General features: G+C 36.8%; 1 protein-coding gene across 1 annotated transcript in view; it reads right to left on the bottom strand.

Moving 5' to 3' along the window:
* The window catches only part of ALMS1 (ALMS1 centrosome and basal body associated protein), a 224,317-nt gene that overhangs the window by 32,903 nt on the left and 178,180 nt on the right, over positions 1 to 13,234 (bottom strand). Inside the window, exon 16 of the mRNA XM_047067804.1 lies at positions 11,549 to 12,696. Coding sequence (XP_046923760.1) covers positions 11,549 to 12,696 — 1,148 coding nt within the window. The remainder of the gene's footprint in view (positions 1 to 11,548; positions 12,697 to 13,234) is intronic.

The following is a 13,234-nucleotide window of genomic DNA, read 5'->3' as shown; positions in this document are numbered from 1 at the left end:
CCAAGAAGAAATTACAAGGCATCCAAACAAACAAGAAAGTATGGGGCACTTAAAGGAAAAAGAAAATGGAGACTTTAAATCAACTGTCCTAAATATGCTTGAAGGGCATATGGACAAATAAACAATGAGAATGATGTCTCACCAAATACAGACTATCAATAAATAAAGAAAAATAAAAAGGAAACAAATAGAAAATTATGAAGCTGAAAAGTAAAGTAACTAAAAAATTCATAGCAGATTTGATGAAATCTGTGAACCTGAAGACAGCATAAATGAAATTATCCAGTCTGAGGGACAAAAAGGAAACAGAACAAAGAAAATGGACAGAGTCTCAGAGACTTAGAGGACACCATCAAGCTTACAACATATGCATGGTGGGAGTGTCAAAAGAAGAGAGAAAGAGTCAGAAAAAATATTTGAAGAAATAATGGTTGGAAACTTCTCAAACTTGATTAAAGACACGAATCTAAAATTGAAGAAGTTCAATGAACTCCTAGTAAAACAAGTTCCACACCAAGACACACAATAACCAAACTGTTAACTGACAAAGATAAAGGCAGAATCTTGAAGCAGTAAGAATGAAGAGACTCAGAACGTACAAAGGATCATCAGTAAGATTAACTGCCAATTTCTCATAAGAAATGATGGAGGCCAACAGGCAGTAGGATGGTATTTAAAGTGATGTGAAAAACTGAAAAAAAAAAAAAAGAAATCTGTATCTGAAAAAATTATCTTTCAAGAATGAAGGCGAAATTAAGACATTCCCAGATAAACAAAAGTTGAAAGAATTCATAACTGGATGTCTTTCTCTACAAGAAATGCTACAGGGACTCCTTCAGCATGAAAGAACACAAGGCAACAAGTGAAGCCATGTGAAGAAATAAATAAAACCATATGAAGCCATATGAAGAAATAACACTGGTAAATGTAAATATATAGGTAAATATAAAAGTCAGTAATATATTTCTGGTTTTAACTTCTCTTTCTCTTCCTGTAAGATTTAAAAGACATGCATAAAGATAATTAAAAATCTATGTTAATGGTCACAGAAAGTATAAAGATGTAATATGTGACTATAAACAAAAGAATGAGAGGCAGAGAGGTATAGAAGCAGAGCTTTGTATATTACTGGGGCTAGATTGGCATCATTTCATATGTGTTGTTATATGTGTAAGAGTTAACTGTAATCCCCCAAAAATAACTAAAAAATATAAAAGAGAGGAAATGAGATGGGAATCAAAACGGTTCGTTATAGGTTCATTATAGGAAATCAATTAAATACAAAAGAAGGCAGTGATAGAGGAATTGAAAAAGAAAAACTGTTAGACATAAAGAAATGGCAAAATTGTCTAAGTTAAGTCCTTTCCTTTCAGTAATTGCTTTAAATGTAAATAGATTAAACACTCATTCAAAGGTAGAGATGGCAGAATGAATTTTAAAAAATCATAATCCACTTATATGTTGTCTAAGAAAGACTTCATTCATTCCTTTTTAAATCTAAGGCTAATTTAATTTTTTAAAAATGTTTATTTATTTTTGAGGGGGGGGTCAGATACAGGCAGAGAGAGAGGGAGACACAGAATCCGAAGCAGGCTCCAGGCTCTGAGCTGTCAGCACAGAGCCCGACACGAGGCTCGAACTCATAAACTGCGAGATCATGACCTGAACCGAAGTTGGATGCTTAACCGACTGAGCCATACAAGGCACCCCAATCTAAGGCAAATTTAATAAGATCATACAAACACCTGCACTGAGGCTGTTTTCTTATACCGTTGACCCCTGAACACAGGAAAAAGGGGTGCTGACCCCTAAAGGTGGTAGAAAATCCATGTGTAACTTTGACTCCCCCCAAAATTAACTGCTGACCCAGAAGCCTTATAACATAAATAGTTGATTAACACATATTTTGTATGTTATACATATTACACACTACCTTCTTATAATAAAGTAAGCTAGAGAAAAGAAAATATTTTGTTAAAGAAGCTTTCCCTTTTCATAAATTTTTCTTAATGTTTATTTATTTTTGAGAGAGGGAGAGCATGAGCAGGGGAAGGGCAGAGAGAAAGGGGGACCAGAGGATCCAAAGCAGGCTGCTGACAGCAGACAGCCCAATGTGGGGCTCAAACTCACGAACTGCGAGATCATGACTTGAGCTGAAGCCAGACACTTAACTGACTGAGCCACCCAGGTGCCCAGAGAAGAAAATATTATTAAGAAAATCATAAGAGCCCCTCAGTGGCTCAGATGGTTAAGCATCTGACTCTTGATTTCAGCTCAGGTCAGGATCTCACAGTTGTGAGATTGAGCGCCACATCAGGCTCTGTTCTGGCTCTGAGCCTGCTTGAGATTCACTCTCCCACCCCCCATTCTGTCCCTTCTCAGTGCGTGTGCATACACATGCTTGCTCTCTCTAAAACAAACAAACAAATGTTAAAAAATAAAAATATTTCTTAAAAAATCATTAAGAGAAAATATAGTACTGTATTCATCAAATCTGCATATAAGTAGATATTTCACACCTATGTTGCTCACATTCTTATTGTTCAAGGCTCAAGTGTAATTTAAAATAACATAAAGACACAGAGTGGAATTGATGCTTTGGCCCATTTCAATTAGATTCAGTGTCATATATTCAAGAACAGGATTTGTTGTTGCTGCCACTCTAGTTCCTTTCATCAGAAGGGGTCAGATATGCACATTGTTCTGGTAATACACCCTACAATTCCAGACCATTGCTTCCAGAACTCATGTAGACAGGGCTTTTATCTGAGAAAGAAATCCATGCTCAGGAAAGGCTGACCCCAATCCTATCCTTATTACAAAGTCCATCCTGGCAAATGTCCACTTATTATTTTCAGTGTGTGGCAGCTGGTATTGGAAATGTTATTGGTGCCATACTGTTTTTACCAGATGTTATCAATGGAATGAAATCATTCTGCTCTGGTCTCCTCCACAGCATTCACCAGAGAAGGACAGGGTCTTCAACCAACCCCACAGAAAGATATAGAGCCCAAACTGCCATCCCCTCACTGTCCCCCATTCCGCACTCCATTTTGAAAGACACTGACTTTAGATCCAAAAACACAGTAAAAGGATGAAAAAAGAAAGAAAGAAAGAAAGAAAGAAAGAAAGAAAGAGAGAGAAAGAGAGAGAGAGAGAGAGGAAGGAAGGAAGGAAGGAAGGAAGGAAGGAAGGAAGGAAGAAAAAGGATGGGAAAGATATTCCACACAAACAGTAGCAATGAAAAGAAAGCTGGGTAGCTCTACTAATATCAAACAAAAGAGAATTTGAATTAAAAATTATTATAAGACATAAAGAAGGGGATTATTTATTGATAAGACGGTCAACTCATGAAGAAGTATAACAATTAGGAACATATGCATACCCGATAACAGAGCTTCAAAATATATGAAGCAAAAATGGACAGAACTGAATGGAGAAACAGTTCCACGTTAATAGTTGCAGACTTCAATACATGACTTCCAATATGATAGAAATACTAGATAAAAGACCAGTAAGAAAACAGAGGGCTTGAATAACACTATAAACCAAATAGACTTAATAGACATAAACAGAACACTCTAAACAACAGCATAATTCTCAAGTGCACATGAAAATTCTTCACAAGAGATTATATAACACGGTAAAAAACCAAGTCATTATAAATTTAAAAGGACTCAAACACTTTGAATTATATATCCAAATATATTCTTTGACCACAATGGAATGAAACTAGAAATAATAAAAGAAATTTGGAAAATAAACAAAAATGTGGCAATTAAACAAACTATTAATAGTTAAAAAAGAAATTACAAGGAAAATTAGAAAATACTTTAAGATGAATGAAAATGAAAACACATACAAAAACTTTGGAATGCAGCGAAGGCAGAGTTTAGAAAAAAATTTATATCTGCAAAAGCAGGGCTCAGAGGAAATTTATAGTGGTAAATACCTATATTAAAAAAGAATAATAAGAGTGCACCTGGGTGGCTCACTCGGTTAAATGTCCGACCTCAGCCCAGGTCATGATCTCATGGTTTGTGAGTTAGAGCCCCACATCGGGCTCTGTGCTGACAGCTCAGAGCCTGGAGCCTGCTTCCAATTCTGTGTCTCCCTTTCTCTCTGCCCCTCCCCTGTGCCCCCCCCTCTGAAAAATAAATAAACATTAAAAAAAAAAGAATAGGGGCACCTGGGTAGCTCAGTTGGTTAAGTGTCCAATTTCAGCTCAGGTCATGACCTCGCAGTTCATGAGATCCAGCCCCAAGTCGGGCTCTGTGCTGACACCTTGGAGTCTGGAGCCTGCTTCAGATTCTGTGTCTCCTTCTCTTTCTCTGCCCCTCCCACCTCGTGCTCTGTCTCTCTCTGTCTCTGTCTCTCAAAAATGAATAAGCATAAAAAAATTTTTTTTTCATTTTTTCTTCCCAGTTTTTAAAAAATTTTTAAATTAAAAAAAAATTTTGTTTATTTTTCAGAGAGAGACAGTGCGAGTGAGTTGGGGAAGGGGCAGAGAGCAAGGGAGACACAGAATCCCAAGCAGGCTCCAGGCTCTGAGCTGTCAGCACAGAGCCTGATGCAGGGCTCGAACTCACGAACTGTGAGATCAGAACCTAAGCCAGAGCCGGACACTTAACTGACTGAGTCACCCACGTGCCCCTCCTTCCCAGTTTTTATTTAAATTCCGGTTAGTTAACAGACAGTGTAAGATTAGTTTCAGGTGTAGGATTTAGTGATTCATCACTTACAAAGAATAATAACTTAAAATCAATACCTTCAAACTGTAAGGAATTAGGGGTAAAAAAAGAGCAAACTAAAACCAAAGCAAGCAGAAGTAAATAATAAAGATTAGAGTGAAGATAAACAGAGTAGTGACTAGAAAAACAAAGAGATGAATTAATTCTTATAAACACACAAACTACAAAAAAATGACTCAGGAAAAAATAGAAAATCTGAGTAGAGTTACAGTAAAAAGACTGAATCAGTAATAAACTTTTCCCCCAAAGAAAAACCCATGACTAGTGGCTTCACTGATGAATTCTACCAAACATTTAAAGAAAGTATCAATCATTAACACCAATTCTTCTCAAACTCATCCAAAAAAATCAAAGAGGATGGACAATGTCCTAACTCATTCTATGAAGCCATTATTATCCTGATACCACAGGCAGACAAAGGTATTAAAAAAAAAAAAAAACGGGGCGCCTGGGTGGCGCAGTCGGTTGAGCGTCCGACTTCGGCCAGGTCACGATCTCGCGGTCCGTGAGTTCGAGCCCCGCGTCAGGCTCTGGGCTGATGGCTCAGAGCCTGGAGCCTGTTTCCGATTCTGTGTCTCCCTCTCTCTCTGCCCCTCCCCCGTTCATGCTCTGTCTCTCTCTGTCCCAAAAATAAATAAACGTTGAAAAAAAAAATTAAAAAAAAAAAAAACAACATAGATCAATATCCTTTACAGAGATGCAAAAGACCTTTTCAAAATTCTAGCAAAGTGAATCTAGCAGCATATGAAAAGAATTATGTATCAAGACTAAGGAATATTTAAGGATTTATCCCAGGAATGCAAGGTTGGTTCAATACATGATTATCAATCTATACCATATTAACAGAATAAAAGAAAAAAAAAAGACCCAGATGATCATCCCAATAAATGCTAATGCATCTGGCAAAAAACACAACACTTTCATGGTAAAGATACTCATCAAGAAAGAAAGGGAACTTCCTTAACACGATAAAAGTCATGTATGAAAACTCAAGCTCACATCATTCTCAATGGTGAAAGACTAAATGTTTTCCTTCTAAGAACATGAACAAGACACTTTTGCCACTTCTGTTTGACACTGTTGATCTGGAAGTTCTAGCCAGAAAGTATATAAAGGGCACCCAAATTGGAAAGGAGGAAGTAAGACTATTTCTATTCACAGATGACATGATCTTATATGTAGAAAATCCTAAGGAATCCACAAGAAAACTGTTAAGAGTTAACAAATAAATTCAGTAAAGTTATAGAGTACAAAACCAATATACAAAAATTAGTTGTGTATCTCTACACTAGCAATAAACAATGCAAACATGAAATTAAGAAAACAATTACATAACATCAAAAAGAAAAACTTACACAAATTAATATGGAATTTCAAGGGACCTTGAATAGCCAGAACAGTCTTGAAAAAAAAGAATAAATTGGAGGTTCTATACTTGATTTCAAAATTTATTACAAAGATACAACAAACCAAAACTAGTGTGGGACTGGCATAAAGAAGGACATAAAGACCAGCAGAATAGAATAGAATAGAATAGAATAGAATAGAATAGAATAGAATAGAATAGAATAGAGAGCCTGAAATAAACCCTCATATATATATTGTCAACTGATTTTTGTCAAGGGTGCCAAGACCATTCAATGGAGAAAAGACAGTCTTTTTTCAACAAATGGTGCTGGGACTAGATATCCACATGGAAAAGAATGAAGTTGGAGCCTTACTTTGCACCATATACAAAAACTTAGATCAAAAGTCTTAAACATGAGACCTAAAACCATAAAACTCTTAGAAGAAAATAGGAGAAAACCTTAAAGACATTGCATTTGGCAATGATTTCCTGGATATGACACCAAAAGCAAAAACAGATAAACTGGATTACATCTAAATTAAAAATCTGTGCCTCTGAGGACAAAATCAACAGAATGAAAAGGCAACCCATGGAATCAGAAAGAATATTGAAAATTAAGTAGAAGAGGTTAATATCCAGAAAATATAAAGAAATCCTACAAATGAACAACAAAAAAATTGATTAAGAAACAGGCAAAGGACTTGAATAGATATTTCTCCAGAGATCACATACAATTAATAAGCAAATAAAGATGTTCAATATCACTAATCATTAGGGAACTACAAATCAAAGCACAATGACATACCACTTCACACTCATTAGGATGACTATTTTTATTAAAAAAACAAAACAAAACAGGGGTTGGCAAGGATGTGGAGAAACTGGAACCCCTGTGCACTGGTGGTGGGACTAAAAATGGTATAGAAAACAGCATGGCAGCTCCTCAAATAATTAAAAATAGAATTACCACATGATTCTGCCTTCTACTTCTGGTTTTATTACCTCCCCCGCCAATTGAAAGCAGGTTCTTGAAGAGATATTTGTACACCTATATCCACAGCAAAATTATTCACAATAGTCAAAAGAGAGAGTAACCCAAGCGTCTATTAACAGATGAATGGATAAGTAAAATGTGCTATATACATACAATGGAATATCATTCACCCTTAAAAAATAAGAAAATCATGTTACATGCTACAACATGGATGAACCTTAAGGATATTTTGCTAAATGAAATCAGCCTATTACTAAAAGACAAATGATACATGATTCTACTTATATGAGGTACCTAGAGTAGTCAAATTTATAGAGATAGAAAGTAGACTGGTAGTTGCCAGAGGCTGAGCATCAAGTGGAATGAGGAGTTTGTTGAGTGGGTATAGAATTTCAGGTTTGCAGGATGACAAGAGTTCCTAAGATGGATGATAGTGATGTCTACACAATGATATGAATGCACCAAGCTACACATTTAACAATGGGTAAGATGAAAAATTTTGTTATATGGATTTTACCACACTTAAGAATAAAAAAAAAAAGAGAGAACAAGAAAATCAAATAAATACAGCAGTGTTGATGCATAGGGGCACTTTTACCCCAATGTTTATAGCAGCACTTTCAACAATAACCAAATTATGGAAAGAGCCTAAATGTCCATCAACTGATGAATGGATAAAGAAGTTGTGGTTCATATATACAATGGAATACTACTTGGCAATGAGAAAGAATGTAATATGGCCTTGTGTAGCAACATGGAACTGGAGAGTGTTATGCTAAGTGAAATAAGTCACACAGAGAAAGACAGATACCATATGTTTTCACTCTCATGTGGATCCTGAGAAACTTAACAGAAGACCATGGGGGAGGAGAAGGAGGAAAAAAAAAGTTAGAGAGGGAGGGAGGCAAACCATAAGAGACTATAAAAACTGAGAGTAAACTGTGGGTTGAAGGGGGGTGGGAGGGAGGGGAAAGTGGGTGATGGGCATTGAGGAGGGCACCTGTTGGGACTTCATATTTAAAAAAAAAAAAGAAAACCAAGAATAAATTTAACTAAGAAGGTCTAAGACTTGTAAAAATGAAAGCTACAAAACATTCCTGGAAGAAATTAAAAACCTAAATAAATTGAAAGACATTCCGTGTTCACAGCCTGAAGACTTAATATTAAGATTGCAATAAACTCCAAACCAATCTGTAGATTTAATGCAATTAATATCAAAATCCCAATGGCCTTTTTGGCAGAAATGGAAAAGCTGATCCTAAAATTCATATTCAAATACAAGGGGCCTGAATAGCGAAGTAGTCTTGAAAAAGAACAAAATTGGAAAACTCGTGCTTCTCAATTTTAAAACTCACTACAAAGCTAGAGTAATCAAAAATACTGCAGTAATGGAGTATGACTAGGCATGTAGATCTAAGGAATGCAATTGAAGGCCCAGAAATAAACCTTCACATCTACTGTCAGTTGATTTTTGACAAAAGTGTCAAGACCATTCAATGGGGAAAGAATAGTCTCTTCAAAGACTGGTACTAGGACAACTGGGTATCCACGTGGAAAAGAATGACGTTTCACCCTTACCTTATATTACATACAAATATTAACCCAATATATATCAAATAGGTAAATGAAAGAATTAATAGTATAAAATTCTTAAAAGAATATAGGGACAAGACTGGATTTGGCAGTGGTTTCTTAGATAGGATACCAAAAACACAAGCAACAAAAGAAAAAAATAGACTTCATCAAAAGTAAACTATTGTGGGGCGCCTGGGTGGCGCAGTCGGTTAAGCGTCCGACTTCAGCCAGGTCACGATCTCGCGGTCCGTGAGTTCGAGCCCCGCGTCAGGCTCTGGGCTGATGGCTCGGAGCCTGGAGCCTGTTTCCGGTTCTGTGTCTCCCTCTCTCTCTGCCCCTCCCCCGTTCATGCTCTGTATCTCTCTGTCCCAAAAATAAATAAACGTTGAAAAAAAAAAAAAAGTAAACTATTGTGCATCAAAGGATGGTAATAAGCGAGTGAAAAGACAACCCGGGGGGGGGGGGGTGGGGAGCAAATATTTACAAATTACACACCCAATAAGAATCTACAATCCAGAATAAATAAAGAACTCTTGCAATTCAAAATAACAAACAACTTAATTACAAGTGGGCAAAAACCTGAATAGACATTTCTCCAAAGAAGATATATATATGTACACACACACACACACACACACACATACACATGGCCAACAAGCACAGGAAAAGATGCTTACTGTCATTAGGAAAGGGGAAAGCAAATCAAAACCACAATCAAAATGACAATGAGTATGAGATACCCTTCACACCTACTAGCATGGCAAGAAAAACCCAAACAGACAAACAAACCATAAAACAAGGTAAATAAAAAGTGCTGGTCAATGTGGAGAGAATGGGGCGCTCAGACATTGCTGGTGGGAATATAAATGGTATATCCATTGTGGAAAACAGTTTGGTGGTTACTCAATAAGCTAAACACAGAATTATCATATGACCTAGAACTTCCACTCCTAAGTATATAACCAAGTGTTTATTTGAACACTTGTGTACAGATGTTCATATCTGCTCCTTTTACAGTAGCCAAAAGATGGAAACAACCTAAATGTCCGCAAACAGATGAATAAATAAAATATAGTATATACATGCAATGGAATATTATTGACCCATAGAAAGCAATAAAGTACTGATACATGCTAGGGCATGGATGAACCTCAGAAATATGTTAAAGTGACAGATGTCTGACTTGGTCACATCCGTATGATTCCATTTATATGAAATACACAGAACAGGCAACAGAGGCAGAAAGTAGCTTCATGGTTGTCAGGGGCTGGTGGGAGGGGGAATAGAGAGCGACTGCTTAATGGTTAGGAAGTTTCTACTGGAGTGATGAAAAAGTACACAAACTGGATAGTGGTGATACGTAAAACACTGTGAATATACTCAGTGCCATTAGACTGTACACTTTAAGATGGTTAAAACTATAAACTTTATGCGTGTAAAGTGTATGGATTTTGCCACACACACACACACACGCACACACACACACCCTCTACTGAGATCTTTTTTCCCTATCTCCTCCATGGAACAAAAAGCCTTAATCTGTTATCATTCCCAATTCTTCTCCTACTTTAAAAAGTCATATTGTTCTATTTATACATGTAATCACTATCATTTAATACCTACCAAAAACTCAATTATGAGAAATAATATTTATGAATTGTCTCAATGTCTTGTGTCTCCTTGCCTCTAGACTAGTGGTCTCTTAAGTTTTTTTGATCATGCAGTCCTACTGATAAAATATTTTTGAGCACAAATTACCAAAGTAGATATTTATTTATGTTATAAATTATGGCTCTATTCATATATTATAAAACATATACAGAAATGTAAATTTTAAAAGGCTGAGAAAAATAAATATCTATCTTTTTTTTTTTTTGTCTGTACTCCAGTGCCCCATTCTGTAAGCATCCCTCTTTGGAGAACATTCCTCTAGATACCCTAAATTTTATTCTTGGGTTAAAGTATTAGTCTGCATTTGCTGCCCCCTTGAAGTCTGCCTTTACTGAAACTTCCTAACATAAGGTCATATTAATCTTATGGGTGTTGTTACTGAATTCCTTGTAAGGATGCTGTTGAGGACTCTTACATACACTGTGGTGCCTTCTTTATGAGAATAGACGAGAGAAATTTCTCTTAGGTCTCAGTATCAGAAATATTTATAATGCTTTTGAAAACCTAGTTTTTATATTATAGACTTATGTAATTGATCACAAAGTTGTAGCAACACCACGTGCTAGAAAACATAGAGCAAAATTTGTGGCTCACTTCTAGCAACCATATCCACAAGGTGTATTTATTTATCTCCCCTCTGGCTTCAACTTGTCTTCCCAACACTCACAATTCTTCATTTATTTATCCTTAAAAATCATGTTGTAGCTCATCCCTTCCTGGCTTTAATTTAATTTTCTATCATTCTAATTCTTCATTTACTCCAGAAAATCATTATTGTATTACTTACATAAGTACGTGTCTGGATATTTGTGTCTGTGTATATCTGTGTATGTGTTTAAGAACATCTCAAAACTTCTTGAAAGACAGGGAGGAATGAATAAGCAAAAAAACCCCAAACAAACAAACGGCCAGGCACTAATGTTCAGAATGGAGGTCATCCTAAACTGGAAGCTCCCCCGTGCCAGGGGTACACTTTGCAGATTCTGAAGCATTTAGCAGCAAAGCCCTTCGTCGTAACTGAGTGTTGAAGAAAAGAATGACAACTCACAATAGCACTGTACTACACTTTCTCACTCTTTTCCGAAAGTTGGTAAGAAATGTTATAGTGAGGAAAGGGCAATTGGCTTTTTTTCACCTGTGTGCAAAGCTTAACTAAAAAGTCCATGAAAAGGGCAGTCACATTGCCAGATGGAATTTGTAGCCATGTACCTGGATGTGTTTCCTTCTGGTGTGCTCAGAAGTCATTTGGGGATGACCTGTATTCAAAGCTTTCTTATTCTTCTTGCTCCGCCTCTCAAGGTATCTCCTCTGGTGGTCGGTAATGCTGCTGTATAATTTAATTCGCCTGGGTGACAGACAAACTCTTTCATGGCCAAAAGCTTGGATCAGTCGGGCAGTGTCAATGGTGGAAATAGAGCTGCTTCTCTCCTGCAAAGTCACCTCTTTATCTGTTTGGGTCAAGATATCAGATTCCACAGGAGAATTGGTTGTGGAAAGGACGTTGGTGGCAGTGTCTGTGAGCAGCTCACTTTCGTCAGATGGTCTAGAATCTGAGGAAGTGTTGTTTATATAATGAAAACCTGGCTGTTTTCTCAGGATATACTTATCAAATTTAATCTGTTCAATTTTAATCTGGTTGGACTTCCCAGCTTGATGAGTAGAAAGCGCCTTGCTTTTTTTAAGCTCTCCTGTGTTTTTATGGCATTTCTCCAGGCTCTTATACCGCTTCTTTTTCTGAAATTTGATTTTCTGCTGTTGCTTAATATCCCGTTCCCCTCTGCTATCATCCTGTGTGCTTTCAGAGGCCCAGATAGAATATGTGATGGGATTCTGAAGAAGTTTAGCCAAACGATCAAGTCGCTCCACCAAGGATAGTTCTTTTCTGTCACTAAACTCGGGAGGTTTCTTTTGTTTCTGTCGCTCCTGATACTTGTTCCAGAGTTCATTCAAACTCACAGTGTGCTGAGTTGTTAGCTCTGGGGTGACCTTACGATCCCTTTTTGGATCACTAATTTGTTTGTCACTTTTTGGATAATCTCTAGCCTGACTTTTAGTGGAATGCATCACTTCTTTGTTTTCCAAGTTTACATTGATACTGAGGCTCTCTATTCTGGTATAATCTGCCTTGGTCTTTTCCACATTTTCATCAGGGGAAGGAAGACAAGTATGTTCTTTTTGTTTGTCTGGATGACGCTGAAAGAAATCTTTCCAAGAATGCCTCATGAAAACACTCCTCCCCAAGGATTCATGGCAAACATCTTGATCAGTTGGTAGGTGGACTGGATGATGAAAGTAAAACTTGGCTGACCTGAAGACAGAATGGGTAGTATTTTCAAATTCTGAATGACATCTGGACTCTGAAAAGGAGAAAGAAAAAGATTTTGAAGGATTTTCAAAATATTTGTATTCCCTTTAGAAATAGTATTCACACTTAGGGACGCCTGGGTGGCTCAGCTGGTTAAGCGTCCAATTTTGACTCAGGTCATGATCTCGCGGTTCATGAGTTTGAGCCCCGCATCGGGCTATGGTGCTGACAGTGTGGAGTCTGCTTGGGATTCTCTCTCTCACCCTCTCTTTGCCCCTCCCCTACTCTCTATCTTTCTCAAAATAAATAAACTTAAAAAAAGAAAAAAAGAAAAATACCCATCATTAAAAAAACTTTTTTTTTAAAGTTTTTACACAGCAAAGGAAACAACTGACAAAGAGAAAGGGCAATGTATGAAATAAGAGAAAAGAAGTGTATACTATATGTCTGATAAGAGGCTAATCTCCAAAATATATAAAGAATTCATACAACTCAATAGTAAAATAATAACCCAATTGAAAACCTAGGCAAATAACTTGAACAGCCATTTCCTCAAGATATATAAATGGACAAGAGGTAGATGAAAAAAG

This window comes from Lynx rufus, unplaced genomic scaffold (genome assembly GCF_022079265.1).
Source record: "Lynx rufus isolate CCGP_SWC_20201006 ecotype Redwood Valley unplaced genomic scaffold, mLynRuf1.p SCAF_8, whole genome shotgun sequence".
Taxonomy (NCBI): domain Eukaryota; kingdom Metazoa; phylum Chordata; class Mammalia; order Carnivora; family Felidae; genus Lynx; species Lynx rufus.
Note: the sequence above shows the minus strand (reverse complement) of the source record. Positions and strands in the feature narration are given on the sequence as shown.